Genomic DNA, 24642 nt, shown 5'->3' with positions numbered 1-24642 from the left:
GATAATGGGTTTTAGGTTCTCTACAAATCAAATAACGCCTACTGTAGTTTTGGAGGACAAACCTCGACTTATCCGTAAAGAGATCAGCTCTCTATTGATCAGCCGTCCAATGGACAAGTTGACGTGCCGTCATTAAAGTTGCCTTCTATGACGTGACGTGAACGGCTATCCAAATGGCTGGTTGACTTATGCATAGATTTTTTTTCTTGACGTTGACCTTCAATCTTTCTTTGGCTTCTACAAGGAAGGATCTGAGTTAAGTCGGAATTGCGGATCTATTCCTTCGTGCTCACAAAAAATATCGGCCATCGGCGCTTGTCGTAGCTGTTGACTGTCCTTGCTTCAAACTCCTGGATGTCGAATATGTGAAACATCATTATGAAATTGTTGCCAAAGACTATAAACCACAGAAGGACTCACATTTAGACATCTGGCCACTTCTGTCTGACTTTGCCCTGCCTCTAATCTCCCAATAGATCTCCACTGCAGTCCTTCCAGCAAATGATGCCTAGAGGTGATTGTTTTGAATTGGATATCCTAGATTTCTTATCTCAGTATCATATCAAAATTTGCAGGCTTGCTCTCAAACATGAATTTGATGCTTTTTGCAGATGACGTATTCCGACTGCAGCGCCACTAATTTTCATAGTGTAGCTTTACTCAGCCACTCTTATTAAAAAACATATTCAAATATTATACTGATTGGCTTATTTTTGAACAAGTTATCGCTATTTTCGTGATTTTTCCTTAATGTTTGGAAACAAGTATAGATTGTTGGCACACGTATAGGCAAATTTCCTAATACTCACATGAAAATATTGATAAAAAAGAAACAAACAAAGCATTTAAACTTCATATATAATTATGTTACGTTTCAAATGTAAGTATTGTGACTACCAGAAGGAACAAGTCAGTATTAAAATACATAAATTCAGTAATAACTGCAGGTAATACAAAAGAAGAAAAAAATTCTCCAAATATCCCAAGTATAAAAGAAGGTAACGTGATATTTTGCTAGTTTTTTCCACTGTGGCTTTAAATGTATGCTTAGTGCATATTTGATTTTATCATCTAAATTCTTATTGGTCGGTACAGGTCAGTTCGACGCCAACGTTTCGACGCGTGGTCAATTCGACACGAGGTCGTTTCGACGCGGGGTCAGTTCGACGCCATACTTTTTTTGCTTTTGTTTGACGCCATACTTTTCGTATTTTTATTTATTTTTAAAATACGTTTGCATCATCATTCAAATAAATTTGGTGTCATCATTATTTGGTATTTCACACCTCACATTATGGGAATTCATAGATGGTCTCAGGCGTGTTCAAAAATCAGTTGATCAATGTTATGAACAATTTGTACGTGGAGATGAACCGCCGCACAAGTGGAATAGGTATCTGCGAGCTGATATGAGAATTAAAGTAATAGTTGAAGATTTTGAAAATCGAGAAATAATGGAATACCTGAAAGGTGTGCCGCATAATTTTGCAATGGATTATTATAATAACAGTTCTGTTATGTAATCTTATTTATCTCTAATCTTGTTTATGTGTAATCCTATTTATGTGTAATCTTATTTATCTGTAATCTTATTTATCTGTAATTATATTTGTCTGCAATATAATATAACTACTTTGTAACCATATGTTTATTTACCATTTGTGTATTTTGCCTTTTTGATGCTGTTTTGTGAAATAAATAAATTATAAAAACCCTTCTCTCATGTCCTGGGGCCTTGACGTTGGCAAGGGGGCTCCTCAATAATCTGGGACACGAACAAAAATCTAGAACACTTTCACACATATGCACACATATATTTATTTCAAATATGCATGCAAAAAATCGCTAATTCAATAAATAAAAATCAGTCATATTACTTATTTACATTACTTCATATTTATTCTAAAAATAAATAAAAATATGAAAAAAATATGGCGTCGAACTGCCCCTGCGTCGAAACGTACGGCGTCGAAACGACCTGCTTCGCTTATTGGTAACATTGTAAGGATCTTAAGTTTTACTAACGTTTATTTTATTTTAAATCTTTACTATCACTTCTTATTTTCTACTTCCGGCCAGAATTATAAGCGTTAAGGTTTTTATGCAAAGTTTGTCTGGCGAACGCCAAGTATTTAAGTTGTGGCTTTTTGCCAAGCGAGAGAGAGGAAGCAGTGAGTCGAAGCAGGCCGCTTACCTTAGAAGTTACGCAGTTGCTTGTTGCCTTCCAGGCCAGAGGTTTTAATCCTCTTGATAAATTTTAAACGTATTGTAGTGTTCACAGTTCTCTGTACTACATACGCTTCCTGTTAATATAAGGCCAATCTTCCACGTTTATTATTTTAAAGTTAAATTAGAGTTTAGTTCTATTTTTATATTTTACGTAAGACCCCAAGTGGCGGGTCTGTGTATTCCGAAGTACGGAAGTTCTTGTAAATAGAGAAAAATAAAGGGTTTTATATACCCTTCTTGTGTATCCTGTCAACTTCCCACAATTAGTGAACATAGCTTTAGTAAGCTCTCTGTTCCGAGTCAGGTCCTTGCATGTTCCCGAAGAAGGTAAGAAGGAACATTGAACCTGATAGTGGCGCCCAACGAAGAAGAATAACCATGGCCGAGTTTCAAGAAGAACCTGTGCTGCCTGCAGAAACGGCTCAGAATCCAGAAATGCCAGCTGCCGCCCTGGAAGGATTTGGTTACATCGTCCAGACCATGCGCGCTTCGATGAAACGAGAAGCAACATTTAATGGAAACTCACCGGTAACCAGTTTTTTGGAAAAATTGGATGACCACTTCATGCTCTACCCCGTGCACGAGTTTCAAAAAGTTACCTTAGCTACCAGCGCTTTGAGGGGCCAAGCGCTTAACTGGTTCAAATGTATAGGCAGAAGTCTCTTGGGTCAAGCAGGAAGTCCCACCTATAGTTACGAGAATTTCAAGACTGCCCTACTAAAAGCCTTCCCTGTTGTAAGCGATCGTGCGAAATTAGAAACGGAACTTTTCAGTATATATCAGCAAAGAATCGAAAATCTCTCAAGCTTTATTTTAAGAAAAATTCACGTCTTCAAACTCTTGTATGGAAACCGTCCGGATCCTGAAATAATTCAAGTGATTTTGCCGAGGTCACTGCCCCAAGTGCAAGCTTTATTGAATTAAGAAATCCGACTACACTGGAAAAGTTATTTGAGCTAGCAATCCAGTTTGAAAGTAGAAGAACGGCGGACGTCGAAAGAAGACGCCAATATCAACAGCGAAACCAATTTGGTACCCCAAGACTACAGCAAACTCAAGCACACGGCTACGGAGGCAAAGCGAATCAGTGGGCAAGGAAACCCGAGAATTCAAAAACAGCACGCGAACGTCGACAGTTCAATAGCAATCCAGGAAAAAAGTCTCAAGACCAGGGGAAAAAGAAGGAAAGCACGGAAATGAAAAATAATTTAAACTAAAACGGATTTCTGCTGACGGGAGGGTGCGGAAATCCGAAGGCCAAGAAAACCCCTCTTCCTACAAGTTAAATACAGTAATGGTGAAAAATTTGACTCTTCCGAAGATTGAAGTGTTGGTGAATAATATCCCAGCCACCGCACTCCTGGATACAGGCGCGCAGTGTTCCTGTGTGGCAGAAGATTTTTTAGGAAGTATTTTCGTAAATATCGCATATATAATTCGGATAATACGACAGTGTTAGCTGCGCAAGGAGAAAGATGTAAGTGCATAGGTAAATTACCACTATACATCCGTATCAAGGACGAACAAGTAAAGGTGATGTTTTTTATAGTAAAGAATCTGCAAGCACATATAATCTTAGGAATAGATTTTCTTTCAGACGCACAAGCAACACTGGATTTTAATGAAGCGTCCCTTAAGCTGACAATGAAACCAGTTCGTGCAGAAAAGGCTGAACCGCCAAAGTTAAATCTTGACCACCTGCCTAATGACGAGCAAGGAAGAATCCGACAAGTGGTAAGTGAATTTGCTTCGTTATTTAGTTATATTCCAGGATTTACTCAGGTTACTAACCATAGTATTGACACTGGAGATTCAATGCCAGTTCGTCAAAAACCATACCGGTATGATAAGAATAAGGAAAAAATTATAGAATGGCATATACCCGATATGCTACGTAAAAAGATCATAACGCCCATCTCAAGTAGTTATGCTAGCCCGGTGGTTTTATGTAAGAAAAATAATGACTATCCTTTGACACATCCGAAAAGGTGGAGATTCGCGATTGATTACCGTAAACTAAACTCCATAACTAAATATCCGGTATATCCGTTACCGATCATTAAAGAAATTCTAAAGAACATAAAATCCACCAAATACATGACGACTTTAGACTTAACGACTGGTTATTTTCAAATAGGGGTTAGGCCTGAGGACGTGCCTAAGACTGCTTTTATAACCAAGTCTGGCACTTATGCATTTTTGCGTATGCCGTTTGGCCTTTCAGGGGCACCGGGAACATTTCAGCGATGCATGGATATTGTGTTAAGACCTGTTCTTGGAAAGTCCACATTTATCTATTTAGACGATATCATTATTACTAGTGATAATCTCGACCAACATATACAGGATTTAAGACAGGTGTTTTCTTTATTAAATGAGGCCGGTCTAAAAGTTAATGTCGAAAAGTGCAAATTTGCAGCCCCTGAATTAAAATATTTAGGTTACAAGATATCTCAGAAAGGAATAGAGACAGACGAATCAAAAATAATCGCTGTACAAACGTATCCGACTCCAAACACGGCAAAGAAGCTCTCTTCTTTTCTAGGACTTTGTTCATATTATAGGTCCTTTATAAAAGATTTTGCAGCTATCCATGAGCCATTGTTAAAATTAAAAAGGAAAAAGGCAAGATTCTCGTGGACGGCCGAAGCCAATAGTGCTTTCGAAAAACTAAAACAAGCATTAACGCAAGCCCCTGTGTTGAAATTTCCTGAAAAGGATGAGAATTTAGAAATTTCAGCGGATGCTTCGGATTATGCGGTAGGAGCGGTACTTTCGCAAAATCAGCAGCCCGTGGCATTTTTTAGCCGAACTTTAAATCAAACACAAAGAAACTATTCCGCGACCGAGAGAGAGGCACTTGCAGTTCTGTTAGCAGTGCAAAAGTTCTGAGTCTATTTTGGAAAGGCGCCGATAACAGTGTACTCTGATCATGCGGCGGTAACTAGATTGTACTCAAGGAAAAATTTATCCCCAAGGTTAATAAGATGGGCACTCAAGCTGCAAGAATATAATCTGGTAATCAAGCATACCCCCGGAAAGGAAAATATCGTAGCAGATGCCCTATCAAGAATGAAAATAGATGAACAAGGTAATACCGTAAAGGTGGCAATGCTCACAGCATGTACAATAAATTCCCGAGAAACTGTAATAACCGAACTGAGTAAGGATACTGAGTTTGGAAGCATTTATGAGTATTTAAAGGATCCTGAAAATTTTAGCCACCAAGATATTGTGGCGATAAGAAATAGGGCGGCCCATTACGAACTAATAGATGGTCTATTATTCTATACAAAAACTACGAATTCCAACAACGAATTTCGACCTGTTATCCCAGCTAGTCTTAGATTAAATATCCTGCTGGAGCTCCATGACAGCCCTTTAGCTTCTCATGCTGGTATTCGAAAAACTATCCAACGCGTATGCGAGGCAGTCTACTTTCCTGAACTGCAAAAGTTAACAAGGGCGTATGTCCAGTCCTGCCCAACATGTCAAGGAGTTAATTATATTAATTTCCGCCCCGCCGGGTTTCTAAATAGTATTAAATCGGAATTTCCAAATGAAATAATTGGCATCGATTTATTGGGCCCTTTCCCAAAAAGTCAGTTAAATAAAAGTCGCTATCTCCTTGTTATGGTTGATCATTTTAGTAAATGGACTGAAATTGTTCCCTTAAAACAAGCTTTGCGAGCTGCGCGAAATTTGTTACTGATTCTATTTTAAATAAAAATATTTTAAAATACGGGGCGCCCCTAAAAGTTATATCGGATAATGGTCCTCAATTTGTAAGTAATATATTTGAAGACATGTGCCAAAAACTGGGCATACGTCATTTAAAAATGGTCCCGTATCGTCCGCAATCAAATATAGCGGAACGGGTCAATAGAAATATAGTGAAAATTATCCGTAGTTATGTTAAAAATTTTCATAAAAGCTGGGATAACTATGTCAATGAATTTGCTTTCGCCCTCAGGACCGCAAAACATGATACAACGGGCAAAACTCCTGCTGAGTTATTTCTAGGCAGAAAGATTATAACGCCGTTAGATAAATTATTTTATGTGCAACAAAGAGCCCCAGAATTTAAAATGGGTGATATAGAAAAACTAATTAAGGAAGCAAAGAAGAATACGGAAGTAGCACAGAGAAAACAAAAATTATATTACGACTTGAAACGACGGGGAGTAACTTATAAAGTAGGGGATGAAGTTTTAAAAATTAAGCATTCACTTTCTTCAGCACCAGAAGATAAGACTGCCAAATTTTTTCCACGATTTGAAGGACCATATGTTATAGAAAAAATAACTCACGCTGTAGTAGTGTTAAAAGCCAGAAATGGTGAAACCTGCTCCGCAAACATTGATCAAATCAAACCCTACTTCGATCGTAATAAAATGCAAATATTTTCAGATCTTTTGCAGGATCCGGCACGGCAGACACCGCAGGCACAAGCTCCAGAGGTGGAAAAACGACAAGTACAAGGGCAAGCCATTAAGAGGCAGGAGCAAGTGAAAAGAAAATTTCCTCGCGGAAAAATTGAAGGTAGCAAGAAAAAGAAGCCGTTCCACCGTCCAGAAAAGAGAGTTCACGAACACCCCCAGAATGAAGAAGGGAGAAGGACGACGTATGCAAAGAGAACCAGGAGAAATGACGGCAACTATAACCCGGCTCTAAAACGGAAGATCTACTCATCCGATGGGACTCTCCGCAGCAAATGTCGCCGAACTGCGGAAGGGCCATCAACGGCGGAGGAAAAGTTACAAGGAAAATTTGAACGGCCAGCAACGAGGTCCAAGCAGGCACACGAAAGAAGTTTCCCGGTTCCGCCAAGACCAGCTGCCATCAAACGGCCAAGACCACAAGCAGAGGAGAAAAAGAAGGTATTCAAGGGTGAACGAACTGGTGAAAAAAGGAAGCTTCCAGAGGAAGGCACTGAAGGGCGAGCCCGTACAAGAAGGAGGATAAATCAAACAACTATCTGCAATACCTTTAAGGACTGGGCCCAGAAAAGGATGTCCGAATATCACAAAGATAAGTAAAATTTTATGTTACTTTGCAAACTTAAGTTAATCTTTCATTCTTACTGCAAGTGGCAGATTTCAAGAAGTTTTACCTCATGCGAGGTCTACCTTTATCGCCAAAAGGGCGAGAAATGAGTTGTTACCGATTTTGGTATTATGTTTTTCAATTACTCGCGCGTAAAACTAAAGTTGATGTATAATAGCGTTGTGTAAAGACTTAAATATTGTAAAAAGTTATTGTATAAATTTTATTTAAAACATTCTAGCAAGAAAGAAGTTTTAGTCTGAAAGACTTTTTGAAATGTAGTATTTCAATGTAGAAAGAATTGGCACTTGCTTTGAAAAGAATAGAAGTTAAAAATGTACTACTAATGTATGTTTTCAAATGTGTAAAATTAACGGCATGTTGATATGTTCTTATATACAATGTGAACTGTTATTTTAAATGTTAAGAAATACCGTGATATGGTAAAAGTGAATGTTAAAATTTTTTTATTCGTGTGACTGTAAAAAGACTAAAGCATGGCGAATATGTGTTAAAGGTTGAATGATGTAGTTAGGCTCTCTGACGCTACACTTTAGAGTTAGACACTTTCAGAATAGTACCTCAGGGTTTAGAGTTGAAATTAGGGTGTGTTAAGAGGTCTTGTTATGTTGAATTTTGACACGTTAGTGTTTTGATTGTAGGAGGAAGTGTGGAACACGTAGACAGAAACCCATTCGTGTTTGGTGTTCTTTTACAACAGCAGAGAGCACGGGGAGAGATAATTAAAATAGTCATGAATGAAATAAGAATGTTAAGAGAAATATAATTATACATTTTACTTGCCATTTCATTGTGTAACATTTCATTAAACTAGTTTTCCTTCCAGAGTACAGATGAAAAAAAATTGTGTATCCTGGTAGCTGCTATTGTAAAAACAAATTTCTTTCTTTTAAATTTCTAGTTTCTAGCGAAAAATATTTGTAAAAGATTGGCCTCGCGTTAGATTCTAGAGCTAAAAGTTTTCAACAAGATCGTTTTAGACCTCAGTTTCAAACTAATTAACTCTGGCGGGAAGTATGTAAGGATCTTAAGATTTACTAACGTTTATTTTATTTTAAATCTTTACTATCACTTCTTATTTTCTACTTCCGGCCAGAATTATAAGCGTTAAGGTTTTTATGCAAAGTTTGTCTGGCGAACGCCAAGTATTTAAGTTGTGGCTTTTTGCCAAGCGAGAGAGAGGAAGCAGTGAGTCGAAGCAGGCCGCTTACCTTAGAAGTTACGCAGTTGCTTGTTGCCTTCCAGGCCAGAGGTTTTAATCCTCTTGATAAATTTTAAACGTATTGTAGTGTTCACAGTTCTCTGTACTACATACGCTTCCTGTTAATATAAGGCCAATCTTCCACGTTTATTATTTTAAAGTTAAATTAGAGTTTAGTTCTATTTTTATATTTTACGTTAGACCCCAAGTGGCGGGTCTGTGTATTTCGAAGTACGGAAGTTCTTGTAAATAGAGAAAAATAAAGGGTTTTATATACCCTTCTTGTGTATCCTGTCTACTTCCCAGAATTAGTGAACATAGCTTTAGTAAGCTCTCTGTTCCGAGTCAGGTCCTTGCATGTTCCCGAAGAAGGTAAGAAGGAACCTTGAACCTGATAACATTACATCTATATTTTGGTTTTAAAAACGTCATTTTTGTTAAATTTGCTTTGCAAACTCAAGTTGTTCTAAACATATGTAACAATTTTCTAGCCCTAAATCGAGTATCATAATAACATTTATTTAAAAAAAAAATTTTGCTTCGTTTTATAACACATTTCAAACATCGGTTCATGTTTTTCAAATTAGTTTGAATTTGAAGCAGTAGTACTGTAAGGAATTATCGCAGCCTCTTATTGTCTTCTTGTGATGTAAATGACTAGTGTGCGCGACTAGTAGATCTATGGTTTGAATACCGAAGACATCATGTTGATTTTTCACGTTTACCGTAACGATAAGCCTAATAGACGTTATAATACATAATTTTAATAAGTGTGCATGTTCAAATTAAGCAGTTAGTTACAGTTCATATCATACAGAAAATATACAGAAATCATTCAGTGAGAAAAGAAAATAATTTTAAAATATACTACCTCTCTATATATATCTACAAGTTTTATGTATACATATATAATGTTTTTTAAATTTAATAACTAGAAGAAAAGTCCTCTGTCCCATTAGCGCATTTCTGATATTAGCTACATGGGACTAATGCTTCTGAGGGATCTATATAACTGGATGGAAGAATTAGGCATGAAATAGAATCAGCAAGACGTTTAACATTACTTTGAAACAATATTTATGCTTCTGGCTCATCCCACTCCAGCGTTTATGCTTTATCAAAGGGCCATCTAAAGAAGAAAGTCTGCCAAACTTAACCTCTCAGTATTTAAAATAGGCAGAATTAAGATATAAAAATTATAAGGAAAATTCTTAACAAATTACTAACTTAATTGGCTGTAGCTCATTAAATTCCTAATTTGAATTCAAATACAACCTCCTTCAAAGCATCTGTACTGTGTCACTGGCATAATTCTTTTCGTGCAGTAAACCACAATGCGAAAGCTTTTGCTCAATCACCAAATAAAATTCAGACAAAAAATTTACAGGCTATAAATAATAAAGCTGCGTAATATGCGTCATTTTCTCATTTACTGTCGCTTAGTTAGCATCTGCGTTCAATTTTCCAGTTTCCACCATTTTTCTAAAACGTAATTACGTTTTATATGAAATTGTGGGGTGCAAATTGCACCCATTCTGCTGTGCCAATCAAGAAGCTATGCCTTAACAGATTAGTCGTCACGGAAATAAAATTATGCAGTGATCATCCATTTATCTGTGATCTTTCGAAAATTCAATTTAGTTGCGACGCAACAATTTCAAGCTATGTGCTGTCGCCATCCCCATTACGACTGCAACGTAATTCGTTCTCTCATCCTACCATTCAAAGTTCTCACAACTAACAGTTGACAGGATTCGAAGCTAAGATTTGAGAAAAATTATCTCGATATAAAATAAACTAAACTCCCAAAACAGAGAATTTTCGGAAAACTCTCTAATATAAAATTTATGAAGATTAATTTCCATATTTTCTTTTATAACTAAAAGTTATAAAACAAAAGTGTAGTAAGTTCATAAACGTTTTAGTCTATAGCTGAGATACATAATATATACCGTTATAAATGTGTCTTACTAAGTGTACCAATGGTGTAAAAGCTCATAAAAATTATGAATTAAACATGTTACTAAAAATAAAATAGAAGTGAACAAAGAAGCACTTATATTGATTTTAAGTCGTTTTACAATACTAAGTAAGAAAGATTTGTAAAGTCTGTCTCTTTGTGTGCCTCTTTGGAAGCAAACATTTAAAAGGACTCTTGAAGAATTATCGTCTAGCTTTGTGAAACAAAACAGAAATCAGAAGAAGGGTGTATAAGACCCTTTTATTCAAACATTTAAAAAAAAAAAAAAAAAAAAAAAATTAACAATGACCGACTTGGGTTACAAGAAGCCACGCACTTCTAGCTTAATAAAATAACATAACAAATACTAATTTCAAGGTAAGGTAGATTAGCCTAACGGTTCACAAAATACTTTAACGCGCGTCTGGTTTGTAGTAAACCATCCAGAACAATACTCTTATTACTAAAAAAGATGTGAAAAGCATTGTTTTAATATTTCTACACATAAAATAAGTGATAGAATTAATGTGAAAGGAAAGAAACGTCAAAGTTCACATCTGACTGGGAAAACGACAAAAAATGCATACCCGACAAAGGTACGTACAGCTCTCTTATTAAATATCAAGTCGCATCGCATGCTTTAAAGGAATTTCCAGCCCCCCCAAAGAGCTATTGCAAAATTATTAAATATCTTTGTAGGAATTGTTATAAGGTATTTCTCCCACCTTCCTAGCGTGCCTTCGTGGTGTAGTGGTTCTGCACACTGGGCCGGTATTCCAGAGGTCCGTGGTTCGATTCCCGGCGAAGGCGGTTGCTCATTTTTCATCTCTCAGGCTTTTCAAATTAACGTAATGTCTCTACACTGTGAGCAAAATTCTAAAATCTGATTTATAGCTAATCAAAACAAAAGAACATGATATTCATTGCCCAACGCCGAAACATGTTTCTCAGCGTAAGACTATGTGCAGATCACTGTATGAACATTATTTGGCAGGTGAAAAATAGAAATATACTTAGTTACAATTGATGAGGCTTGGTTATACTTATCTGATTGCAATCGAAAAATATCGATTTACTACCGAAAAGGACTTTATATGTTGGTTCAGAGAAAAAAAAATTCTAACGGTTTTATTGTTATCGCTAGATTCTCTTTTAACGAAAAACTTAAAATGAGGAAAGTAGAGAAAAATGTCAAAAATTAATTTTAATTGCTATCAGAAATATGTTATACGTATACCATCTCTTTATCCAAACAATCGTCATTATGTTGAGTTCGATCAGGATAAGGCTCTCCAAGCCATACCTCTAAATCTACTGCTCTATGTTTGAAAAAAAAAATGAGAAATGAAACCAGAATAATTGAATCTATTCCTTTTAAATGCATGTCATCAAAGTCCCCTGATATGTCTCCTATGAATTATTATGCATTTGGACTTTTAAAACAACTCTTTTAAAGCGGAATCCCAAAACATTGGATGGACTCTGGAAGATTTGGAAGGTGGAGTGGAATAAAATCAATCTTGGTGCTGTAAGAAAAGGACATTTATCTTGAAAATCAAGATATAATATGATAGTTCAACAAACGGGCTATCAGACTGAACTTATTAGAAAATAAAGTTCTAAGGTGCGTTTATGTATAAATCTTTGCAAATTCGTTACAAAAATGTGTGAACACCTCTGCATATAGCATATGAAATATGTACTATCTACTAATTATATTATCAGTCTTCTGGACAATAACAGATTTTTAAGAGATTTGCCTTAAAGATAAGGGATTTGTGGGATATTGACAAACACAATCACATACAGGAGATTGATACACCCAACTTCAGCGTGACTAGAGGGACAACTATAGTTTTAATACCTGCATAAAAATGTAAAACTGGAAGTTATCTCAGTCTAATAAGCATTTACATTACAATTAAAATATTTAATAGCAAACGCATAAATTACTAACCTGAAGCAATTGGTCACCTTCCATGATCCTTCCATCTTTTGAAGCTAAGCTTTCAGGTTCAATCTACAAAAATAAAAGTAAAATATGCTTTAATAAAATTATGAACAAAATTCTGAAGCATGTTATATTTACCAAAAATGACACTTTTAAAATGAAAAATTCGGATATTAATCTGTTTGTTTCAATGTATGTGAAAACTTTCTTGCACTGTGCTTCTCCAGAATTTCAAGGCTCAAAAGAATTAAATGAAAAACTTGTCGCAATGAATGAAAGATCCAAGAACACTTTCATAATATTAAAAATAAGATATTAAAAAGCATATGTATGTACCTCAAAATATTGTTACGGATTTGGCATATAAATAGCTAATGTTAGTAGAATTATAAATAAAATTGTTTTATTCCCCGTGCAGTGCAGCGCGTGACGAATATTAAAAGAAAGCTGAGCCGGAAAACTAAAAATACAAGAGCACGTGCATTTAACATTTAATAAATATGTCTTTTTGATTTCGAGAAAATACCAGAAAATTCTCGCGCATTTAAAAAGCTTATATAAACGGCATGAAAACCTCTCAATTCGTTAGTAGTTAATTGTTTAGAAAACTGCTCTTGTTGACTGTAGCGAATTAGCTTTCTCTAGCTGTTTTGAATTAAGTTCTGCTGAGCGTTTGAGTAGTTAAAAGATAACTACTGTGAGATATTGCACTTTTGTACAAATATCTGAGGTAATTTATGAATTTTGTTTTATTTATTTGTGATAATAATAAATCTTATTCATTTGTCATCGGACTTGTGCATCCAATTCATAACGAACCGGTACGCACGCAAAAATATGTTAAAAGCATTTCTAAAATATCTTATTGTTATTACAAATAATTGTTAAACTAATAATTACACGATGGTTATAGCGTTTTCTCCTTGAAAGACCTCACTTGCAATTTTAATATGATTCAGCTAGTTGTATTTGAAATTTTATAAATATTACAAAAAAATACAGTTGCTTCAATACTGCATCTTAACTCAAGTAGGCCAGGGAAAGAGCTGCATTAATCTGAAACACAGCAATATGTCATCCCAACTCGAAATTGTACAGAATTTACAAAAGGCTGATTGTCATTAATTCAGTAGGAATTCATTAGTTAAAAGGTCAAATTAGTTTGCTTAGAATAACTTTAAGATATTTTTTCAGCTTAATTCATACATTCAAAAGAACCTGTAATTACATTAAACTCACACAGTCAGGGTCATTTATTTTCTGTTAAGAAAGTAGATTTTCCTTTAATTATATATGCCGTTAAACAGCAAATGCGGGGGGGGGGCAGACTGATAGTAGTGTGGAGAACAACCAGATTACAAAAGATCAGTCTCACGAAATGAGGACTAAACATCAGCATTAATCTTGATGGCTTGCAGTACTTTAACAAACAGCTCAATAACCGAGACAAACTTCGCGAGCTAATGCGTGTCCCTTAGCTCATGGAAATTCTTCGCTGTAAATAGGAACCATCTCTTAGGAGAAATCGAAGCAAACAGTAGAAAGCGTAAAGAAAAAAAAGTGCAAATCTCACTTTTGTTTTAAAACTTATCTACTTTTTACTGCATCTGTAACATTATAAGGTATTTTGTCCCTCCTTTTTGCATGCTTTCGTGGTGTAATTGGAAGCGTATTCGAAAGATCTAGGGTTCGAATCCCGGCGAAGGAACTACACGTTTTCAGGCCATCTGCTTCAAAAAAACTTGATGACCCTACAAGTGGCACTCGAACTGAAAGGTGGTGAACGATAACTCGTCCCCACCAGGATCTGGTGATTGGTTCCCCTAATCCTCAGTCGCCTTTTAAGAAGGGGAAGTGCGTAAGGCATTTTCTCTCTTCGTTCTGCCTGCCTTCGTGGTGTAATTAAAAACATACTCTACGCGTATTCCAGAGGTCCAGAGTTCGAATCCCGGCAAGCGCAATGTGCATTTTTCACGTCTCCTGCTTTGAAAAAAACCTAATGACTCTATAATAGGATTTTGGTATCGACAGTTTTTAACAGTTACGTCACCTGTAAAATTACTTTCTTCCCTGAGTAGTTATAAAACTCGTTTATTGTCATAAAATGCTAAATAATTAACAAATATCTAAATTCTAAGAATTATTTATTCATTTTAAATCTTGACATAAAATTAAAAAGGCTGAGTTTTATGATGGTGCTCTATAGGAGTAAAATATGTTCGCAAACCTGCTAAGACACATGCGCACAAAAGGTCCATGCATTAGAGCGTATTTTTATTCTTTCAGAATTAATGACGGATTGTATTGCTAGCAATAGTTTTTTCTGATGCACCCATTTAGACCTGAAAAGTAGTTGTAATTACGGTAAGAACTGATATTTGTGGTAAAACAAATGCCAAACAAGTTCCTTTTTCTCTTATAATTATAAAAAAATTCAAAATATAAGAACAAGTAAAAAGAAATTACCTCGCTTACAAATATATTTGTTTCGGGATCATCTGGCGAAGCATAACAAAGAGTCAAACCTAACTTCTCGTCGCACTGGTTTCGACGAAGGGTTACTTCCTATGAAGAAAAAAGAGCAAATAAACTCCCAGCCAACTATTTTTTGGTTGGTTAACTATACAAATAACCAGTTAAAATACATGTAGAAGCAATAAATTTTAGAGGAAAAGGACGAAAAATATAATTAAAAAAAAAGTTGAAAATTTATTGGAATAAACTCAGTTATATAATGCAGTTTTAAATTGCATGAAATGAACGTGATTAACTGTATGCTAGATTAATATAACAGAAATGTACACTCTATAAGCTTAGCGCTCATTTTTTTGAAATAGTGACTGAATATGTATTTACTGATAATTAAAACATTTAGAATGACAGTGTGTAGCGAATTTTACGGTAATTAACCAGTTATATGTAATTTCAGCCTTTACTGTAACTTTTCCTTTCCGTATTTTTCACCAGAACACAAATGAGTACCTAGTATTTAAACTGAGGTTTTCTGGATTTTAAGACAGAGCGCGTTTCTGGCATGAAGTGCGCAGTTTCCTGATGCCAGTTCTGATAGTTGTAATTATTCGGCCTTGCATTCTATCGTTGCAGACAGAAATTCTGATGTTTCGCTAGAGTAGTCAGACAACTTCAAGTATAGAAATTAACTGCGCAGTCTTCGACTAAGGTTCCACCTTAAACTTAAATTTGACTTTTCTATTTAGTTGCATTCCTAGGAGACGTGGCTTATATTATGGTACAAAAGAATACCTTTGTATTCTAAATTATGTTTAAATAAAAAGGTTGTTTTTAATCATCTCATGATTTTGTCGTTGTTCCAGACTTAGCGATAATTCACTTCACGTCTATTAGGGTTATTAAATTAATTAAGCTTACCAGATCAAGTGAAACTCTAGAAGTGAAAAGAATGATAGATTAACTTGTCGCACTGCAGCAAATAATTTTCATAAGTCCTTTTTTAGACAATATTAGAGTTTATAATATTCTATGGCCATTTAAATCGTATAAAAGTTCAAGTAATCAAAAGATTTAGTACATGAAAATGTTAGCAACTTGAAAATCACTTTATTTCAATTACCACAACAACAATGTTTGCTCCCCAAGATTAAAACTTAGGTGCGATTGGGTTGACTTAAATATGGTAAAACATCCAAAGACTATCAGAAAAGGAGAGATTATTTATCTGAAAGCCAATTAGTTTTTTTCAAGGATAACTAAATTTAAGTATGATTATAATGGAATTCATCGCTTGAGTTCTCCATAATAAAATGTGCAACAGAGAATTTTCTGGACATTTCTATGTCTTAATATCTGATCACAGAAAATATGAGCCAGGGAAAAATAAATATCGTTTTGTTTTGTGGAAAATTTCTCCATACAAACACGAAACGTAAACAGAATTTACCTCAATTTCATTTTAAAAGTCCATTTTGAGGAGTCAGATACCTTTAAATAAATCAAAAATCGAAATTCTTTTATGCATTTTTATTAAAATCCACTGGTCTCGCTGAGACAGCTTTCGGCTGAGGAGGATGATGTCAGCGATTCACTTCTGCGGCAAGGTCTCTTGGACTTGGTGTAAGCTTTCCTGCCCCAAGGGGATTAGTAGCAACAACAACAGCATATTGAAATCCGATTTCATGTAATTATTTTTAAACAGACCCCATATAAAAATTCACTTTAGAAACAAAGTTGTCTTAATATACATTTCTATATTTTTTCCATTTAAAATCCTCTGACCGGCTCGAGGTTTCACTAAGGAAGCTCATATTTCTGAAAACTGCCATGAGAACGAGATATCTTTTTGATTTTGATGCCAAAATGCCACTGGTACTTTATACCTGGATTTATTTGAAATTATGAAATTTCAACTTGTCACTTTTCATTTACTCAATTAAACGTACGATCATTAAGTATGCAATACTTGTTAAATACATCATTATGCATATTTTCAAGCGTTAAATAATTAATTCAACTCTATATTTCTTTATTAATAATCAGATGATAATGTGCATTAACAGAATTTGAAAGCAATTATATCTTTAAGTCCAGATTTCTCAAAAACTACACTAAAAATTAGACTAAAACTAATATATAATTTTCCTGCTTGTGAGTATGATTTCTCTGTAACCGTTGGTCAGAATTCAAGAAATTTTAAACAAATTTATAAATCCTATATAAATGTAAAATGACCAATTGTTAAGCTTCTTGCGTAAAAAGTTTAGGAATGACTTTTAAATTTCATGTTAAAAATAGTCGATTTGAAATATGAAAAGTAAAAAAAAATATTATTAAGAAAATATAATTCGATTATTTTTAAAATGTTTCATTTTAATTATATATATTAGTTTTCTAATTTTGAATAAAAAAAATGCTGAAAATAGTGATTTGTTTATCCATAATCATGCTTGCATTACATATTACAATTTTATGTCAGTGACGAAGAAGGTACTTTATTTTAATTTCATCTAAAACATCTAGAACATAAAGTAAAAGAGTAAATACAGTATGAAAAATATCGAAATATGTACAAAATTTCTCCCATCATATATCAGTTAGTTATAAAGATATTGAGCTTTAAAATACATTACAGTTTTGGCGTACTTTGACGTTTTAAATGTACCTGACTTCTTAAATAAATAGGAAGTGTAGAAAGAAAATTTTTTAATTCTTTACCTTAAGCAAATACACTTACACGAAACACAAACAAGGATTTTATGAAGGATTTTGCATGTAATTAGAGGAAAAAATATCTACACGTAACTTGGCTTTTAAACATTTACGTGAATATAACTTTCTTATTCAGCTATAAAACAGATATTACTATAACCTATTTTAAATTTAAACATTAAGCTTTAATTTTTCTATCACTGCATTTTCACTTGGATTTACTATCTTCATTTTATGTTATTATTTTTAGTTGCTTTATATCTTTGAATGATACAAGTACTAATAAACATCATAATAAGCATAATTTATATTCATAAAATAAAATAAGTTTGTAATAAAAATTAAAATATTAACAAAAATATGAAGGCAATGTGATTTCTTTTGTCTATGCAAATTTTAACCGCATGTACAACTGGCTACCTAATTTAATTACTTCATAAAACAGTCCATCCGTAATTTGGCACTATGATTGATTGTTTCGCAGTTGATCAGATTGTTTCACAATTGCTGTGTGATATCGCAAATCAATCAAATTTTAGGGTTATTAAAGATTTGTTATTATATTGTTTCATTAAGCTAAGTTTAATAAAAGAACATTAACCATAATTCTCATCTATGTCCGCCAAAATTTACATGTGAAACAATCAATTATGAATACAACCGTACAATTTAGGGAAAAGATATCACGTGTAGGAAAATGAATTCGATATTAAGCGAAAAACAGAGATTTTTTTTATTGAAATTTACATCATGGTTTGCGTTTCGACGTGCTCCCATTTTTGCTAATTTCCGCTCAGCTGTGAGCCAAAACAAAAACTGTCCCAATATTAATAAATTAGTAGTCTAATAGAGCTATTGATTCTACGGCGATTCAGTTTAAACTGGCAGTCAAACTGAATGATCAGCTAGCTAGAAAAGAAGCATAATATGAACTAGATACAGAAGCCATGTTACACTAATAATGTAAGGCAGAATCAAGAATTTTAGAGCTCAGACTTATTGCATGTAAAGCTAACAAAGATTTTTTTCTTTTAAATATTTTAAAGTTGTAATACTAAATGCATTTCGCAGCTAAACTTAACCCCCATAACCGGGATGTAACTCCACAATGATGGTCCACGTGAAATTTCTTTTTGTGCTGTGATAAAACATTAACATAATTCAAAGTGCTGCCTAAAATGAAATCATGAATTAGAAAGACGTGAAAAATTATTCTACTTCTCTTACACGGTTAAATAATCTTGTGCATGTTTAAAACTAATTTTCATATCTGACGAAAATGTCGAAAATTTTGATAGTGGACGTGACGAAAATTTTACGATTCATTTAAGAGTTTCAAATAATTATGTATTAAGAGTTTTTTGGTAAAAACCATGGAATTAATATGGATTTGAAAGTCGTGCTTTGATAATATCTCTTGAATCATTATTGTGTCTTAAAAATGTTGTTTTGATTATAACAACCAAAGAATAAAATTTATGGCTTTGATCATTACATTTCTATATTTACCGTAGTTACATTAGGTTAACTTTGAGAGGCCCGGTGGCGTAGTGGGTCGAGCAGCAGCACCACAAGTCCGGGACTCGATCCCTGGGCCAAGCAAAGTTGACTCAGCCTTTCATTCCTGCAGCGGGTCGATAAAATGAGTACCAAATTCGCTTGGGGACCAAACACCGAGGGTCAGCTGTGACAAGCTGATCACTCGTCCAGGCAAAGATGCGCAATCATCCCGGAGCCTACGGTCTAGAAAGCAGATATCAGGGCAATAACCGGCCATGGCTCTCTATGGGCTGTTTGTGCCGCCGAGTTTAGTTTTAGTTTAGATTAATTTTGCCTTTACTTTGAAACATATAATATATATATATATATATATATATATATATAATATAACTTGATTAAACTGTGCGAAGGAAGAAAATAAAACATCAGTTTTGGAAAAAGTTAGAAAGAAATTTTATGAAACATTAAGTGTGATTTTAATTTAAGAGCATAAAATTATTAATTTAAAGGAATTGCCAACGGCACGTTAAAATTAGGACAAGGAATTTGCAAAAACGCATATTAGCGTAATAATTGAGAAAAAGATAAAACACGAGGAAATAAAACTTACAAGAAAGGGAATACAGCTTTGAAATAGTGAAAGTTACTGAAATGTGACATTAGATTAACTGAAAATGAAATAGATATTCAGCAAGCAATAAAAGAGTCTTAGGATAAATCATGCGATAATATTCTTCGCTTATTACTCTTCAAAGTGACACAAATAAAAAACAGAAGACAGAAGGCCACCCATCTTTCAGGAAAAGTACTTACCGAGACTTACATAACTTACGACAAGAGAGTCGCCTAAAAAGGCATCAAGTTAAGGCATTTATTTAATTATTATTTTTTAAAAGCCATAATGGCACACAGAGTCATTACGCATTTGAACTCGAAATTTATTCCGAAGAATAGATAACTGGATTAATTGCAAATATTTTTCGCTGTCTGAAAGATCTAATAATTAAGGATAAGTTGCAACAAACTGTTTTTGTTACGAAATCACGAAATGACAAGATAGAAGGCGTTGACAAACAGCGCTCGAGCAATCTAGTAGATGTTTTGAAAAAGAAACATTTGACAACTGACTCACGGAAACGAATGGACCCATGTAAACGAATGAAGAACTGCAACCATTCTTTTTTTTTTAAATTTTGTTCTAATACATTCCTGTTATTGGATTTGTGAAGATTACTCGGCAACCTGATTGAACGTAAGTGTAAAGTAAATTTCATTTAAGATTTAGATATTTTGTATTTCGTTAAGTAACATATAAATGGCGTCTGTGAAAGGATCCGGTTAGCTTTGATTCAAAATTTATTACAGTGAAATACAGATTTTGAGTTTTCATTTTAAATAGAGAGTATTACTGTTAAAATTTGAATGATTGATATTTTCCTAAGACTGTGAATAATTTAGATGAACTTTTAGATATACATTAAATAAGATTACAGTTCTTTTCGCTCAACTTGATGATAAATGGTAAAAGATAAATACTTTGGATAAACGGGTACTAGAGTTATTGAATAGTAAAGATACCAAATGTTCTAATGAAGAATTTGAAAAAGAAACCTTTGAATCATAAAGTGACAAATTTATATATTTCAGAAAGATAATAACTAGACTTGAATAGAACTTCAATGAAAGTGAAAAAATTACCCTTTTAAATTATTTTACCTAGAGATAAAAATGAAGCCGTTCAAAGGAAATTCAAACTTCCTAAAATTGAGTTAAGAAATTTTAATGTCGAGGTAAAAGAAACGTTGGGATTTTGGGACTAATTTAGAAAAATTCATGAAGATCAGTATATAGAAACCGAAGATAAATATCAATATTTACTGCAGTGTAGGGAACCCGAATCTAAAACCAGAGATGTTTCTAAACTAGAAAGTTTCCTACCTACATCTGAAAACGATAATAAAGGCTATCAAATTATAAGGTATTTCTCTCGCCTCTTTAGCATGCCTTCGTGGTGTAGTGGTCAGCACACTCGGCGCGTATTCGAGAGTTCCGAGGTTCGAGTCCTGGCAAGGACACTGCATATTTTTCACGTCTCTCAGCATCAAAAATCCCAATTTCTCTACAGTGACGCCCGATCTAAAAGAGGTGGTGGATCATGATTCTTCACCACCAGGATTTGATGATTGGGGCCCATAATTCCCCGTCGCCCTTTAAAAGGGGGAATATATAAGCTATATCTCACGCCTTCTTAGCATGCCTTCGTAGTGTAATGATCAGCACACTCGGCGCGTATTCAAAAGGTCCGAGGTTCGAGTTCCAGCAATGATATTGCTCATTTTTCATGTCTTCCGCTTCAAATAACATAATGTCTCTACAAAGCACTTGAAAAATAGGTTTGAAGGAGGAAATCTTTCGGTAGAAATTTATTAGAGGGAGCTACTTGGTTTAGTAATGAAAAATAGCAGTAATTCTGTGAATACAATTTCGCTCTTTAAACTGTGTGATAATATGCAAATCCACTTACGTCCTTTAGAATGTTTAAAGGTTACAACCGAGAAATATGATGTATCCTCTTGTTGAAGCCTATTTACCAGATCATATTTTGAGAATATGGGAAAGAAATTTAACTTCAGCTGACAAAAGTATTTCAAAAAACAAATCAGAACTTTTAATGGCATTTCCGAAGAAAGACGTTGAAGGTGATGAGAGAATAACAATAGTCAGGCAAGGTTTTAATATATATGTGATATTCCCGAAACATAAACACGAAGGGCGGAATGAATTTCCGACAGCTGCGGGACTTTTGAACAATGAATCGGCAAAAGCAAAACCCACAAAAAAGGGATATTGTATTTTTTATGGCGAGAACCACGACTTTGTAGAGTGTGGATTTTCTAAATGCATGTCTTTAGATCAAAGAAAACAGATTTTGTTAATGAAAGGCGTGTGTTTTACGTTTTTAACTCCAAGTCATTTATCTAAAAATTTGTGAAAGTGTTTTAACAAACATTACTTGCTTATGTGTCCTAACGTAAGTGAATGCGCGGCAACCGGAAAGGTTAAACATGACCAGAAGGTTAAACACCAAAGGACATGCTCTGACAAATCACTGATGCAAATTTGAAGGGCCGAATTCATGGAAATCAGAATCCTCGGCTTATTAGAGTCCTTGTTAACACTGGGTCTCAAAGATCATATATTACGAAAGAGCTGCCTTCAAGTATGGGGTATGAAGAAAAGTCAGTGAGTGAAGAAAGCAATGAGTTAAGAAAAAATGAAACATAGTCTTTTTGGAGGTACGGAATTAGTTCAGAAGCATAAAAAATATCGAGTAATAATTAGTAGAGAAGGTACTTATAAATGTAATTTTGAAGTTAATGAACAAAAAGAAATATGTCCTGCTATAAAATCTGTGACAAAAGGAATGTGTATGAAAGAACTTGGATGACAAGGAATACGGCTGAGGGATTCCAATAATGATCACAAACCTCTACAGCAACCTACAAAAATTCAATTTGTTATTGGGACAGATATTGCTGGGAAGTTGATGACTGGCAAAGTGAGGAAATTAAATGTGGATTAAGGGCAGATGAAACTTATTTAGAACGAACAGTAACGGGAAAATTACCAGGTGTGTATGCACATGAAGATACTATATCTGTTTTATCCTTGCTCATTAAATGAAAGTGCCGTTTCCGATCTTTAGAAGCTTGAAGCTGTTGGTATCCCCAATCCTCTAAAAAGCCTTCTAAAACAAAACTCGCAAGCGGCTATGTCACATAAATTTCGCGGAAACAAAAAACGAGATGAAGATGGCAGATATACAGCGTCCCTTCCGTGGTTGGAAACACACCCGCCAATTTCTAATTGTCGAGAACTCTCTGAAAAAATTGGCGCTTGTTCATACTTGTTGCTAATGGTCACTTGAGTGATTATCAAAACGTTTTTAAGGACTGGATTCTACAAGGTATTATAGAAGAAGTTCCATTGCAAGATGAAATGGGACTCTACCACCCCACCCAGTAAAAAAAGTACTTCCACTAGTAAAATTAGACCAGAAATGGACGCTTCAGCATATGATAAGAATCTACTTAAGAACCTGATAGAGCGTAAGTACATTGATTTAAGATTTAGATAATTTGTATTTAAGTAACAGTTTTAAATGAAAGAGGATATTACTCATGATTGGACAAGATTCAAGAGGCCAAAAGAAAGGGTAGATAAATTACATAAATACGAAAATATTGAGAAAACTAAATGCTTATTGCAAACCTTTGATTGTTACCACATTTTGTTAGCAAAACTTTGATCGATAGTGTTCTTTTCAATTTCAGTGCTAAGTTACTAACAGAAAAACATGTAAGGTTTATCCTAAGTTATTAACAGTTATCTTTAGTTAAAGCTACTTTTCTATCCCTCCTAATATCAGTTTACAACTTCCTACCAGAATATGTTTTTAAAATCACGGTTAATGCAAATGAGTAATTTGCATTGACTTAATTAAATTTTAAAATGAGTAATTTAAGTCAATGCAAATGAGCGATATTTAAGTCGAAGTTCCACTGACTTACACAAAACAAATAATGAATTAAAATCTGGTATGTGGTAAAGTAAAAAGGAATTTCTTTTACCGTCATGTTATAGTTTTATAAAGCTTAAAAGAATAATGAGCCAGATCTTGTAGATTTTAGCTGCTATATAGTTAGTATGTAAGGTTTATCCTAAGTTTTTAACATTTATCTTTAGTTAAAGCTACTTTCCTATCCTTCTTAATTTCAGCTTACAATTTCCTACCAGAATGTGTTTTTAGAAACGTGTTTAATGCATATGAGTATGAGCGGTATTTAAGTCGAAGTTCCACTGACATTGTTTAGAGAGATAGAGCTTCTGGCTAGCGCGCGTTTCGCCTTTTGGCTACACTCTCTCTAAGCTATTAATACGCTCGGCCGTATTTCAGGCCCCTGATAGCTTCCCCAGCTTATTTGATATTTAGGGGCCAACTACTTGGAAATCTTGATAGCTTGGGCTATATCGTTTTAGTTAAGCTTAAGTTTTATTTCTTATTGCTTTGAGTTCAAGCCCAAGTGGGGAATTTGCTGTACGTCCTGAGAAAGGATCATCTGTGAACTTCTTATTTTCAGATATAAAGGGGAATTAACCTTTCTTAAATTTTACGTATCTGTTTCTGAACTAAAGCGAATATTCGCTTACCTGTTCACGAGGTTCCTACACATTTAACTGTTAGACAGCAGGTTGGAGCCCCACAACCAAACTAGAGAAATCGGCTGGCACAATTAACATATAAATACAAGTCAGAAGTTATAGAACACCGTCACTTGACGAAAATGGAGAACCGAAATATTTTAATGCTATGCTTAACAGCATAGTTTCGAAGTTTGCTTTGTGATAAAGAAAGACACTAAAAAGTTTTACATTTTATATTTATCGAGGTTCACCATTGCACTAATACCTTAAACTATACCTTAAAATAGAAAGGTGCAGGCAATTGTAAAACTTCCTCAACCGAAGAGTACTCATGAAAAAGGATAC

At 34.4% G+C, this 24642-nt stretch overlaps 1 protein-coding gene across 5 annotated transcripts in view; it reads right to left on the bottom strand.

Annotated features, from left to right (window-relative positions):
- LOC118185151 (E3 ubiquitin-protein ligase PDZRN3-like) overlaps positions 1-24642 on the bottom strand; it is a 290073-nt gene that overhangs the window by 18126 nt on the left and 247305 nt on the right. For all 5 annotated transcript variants that reach the window (XM_035354958.2, XM_035354959.2, XM_035354962.1 and 2 more), the window contains 2 exons: positions 14875-14973; positions 12415-12477 (listed from right to left, as the gene is read on the bottom strand). In XM_035354958.2, coding sequence (XP_035210849.1) covers positions 12415-12477; positions 14875-14973 — 162 coding nt within the window. The remainder of the gene's footprint in view (positions 1-12414; positions 12478-14874; positions 14974-24642) is intronic.

Source organism: Stegodyphus dumicola, chromosome X1 (assembly GCF_044657685.1).
Source record: "Stegodyphus dumicola isolate Sdum_Otavi_A_Nest chromosome X1, ASM4465768v1".
Classification (NCBI taxonomy): domain Eukaryota; kingdom Metazoa; phylum Arthropoda; class Arachnida; order Araneae; family Eresidae; genus Stegodyphus; species Stegodyphus dumicola.
This window is presented reverse-complemented; position numbering and strand designations above follow the sequence as displayed.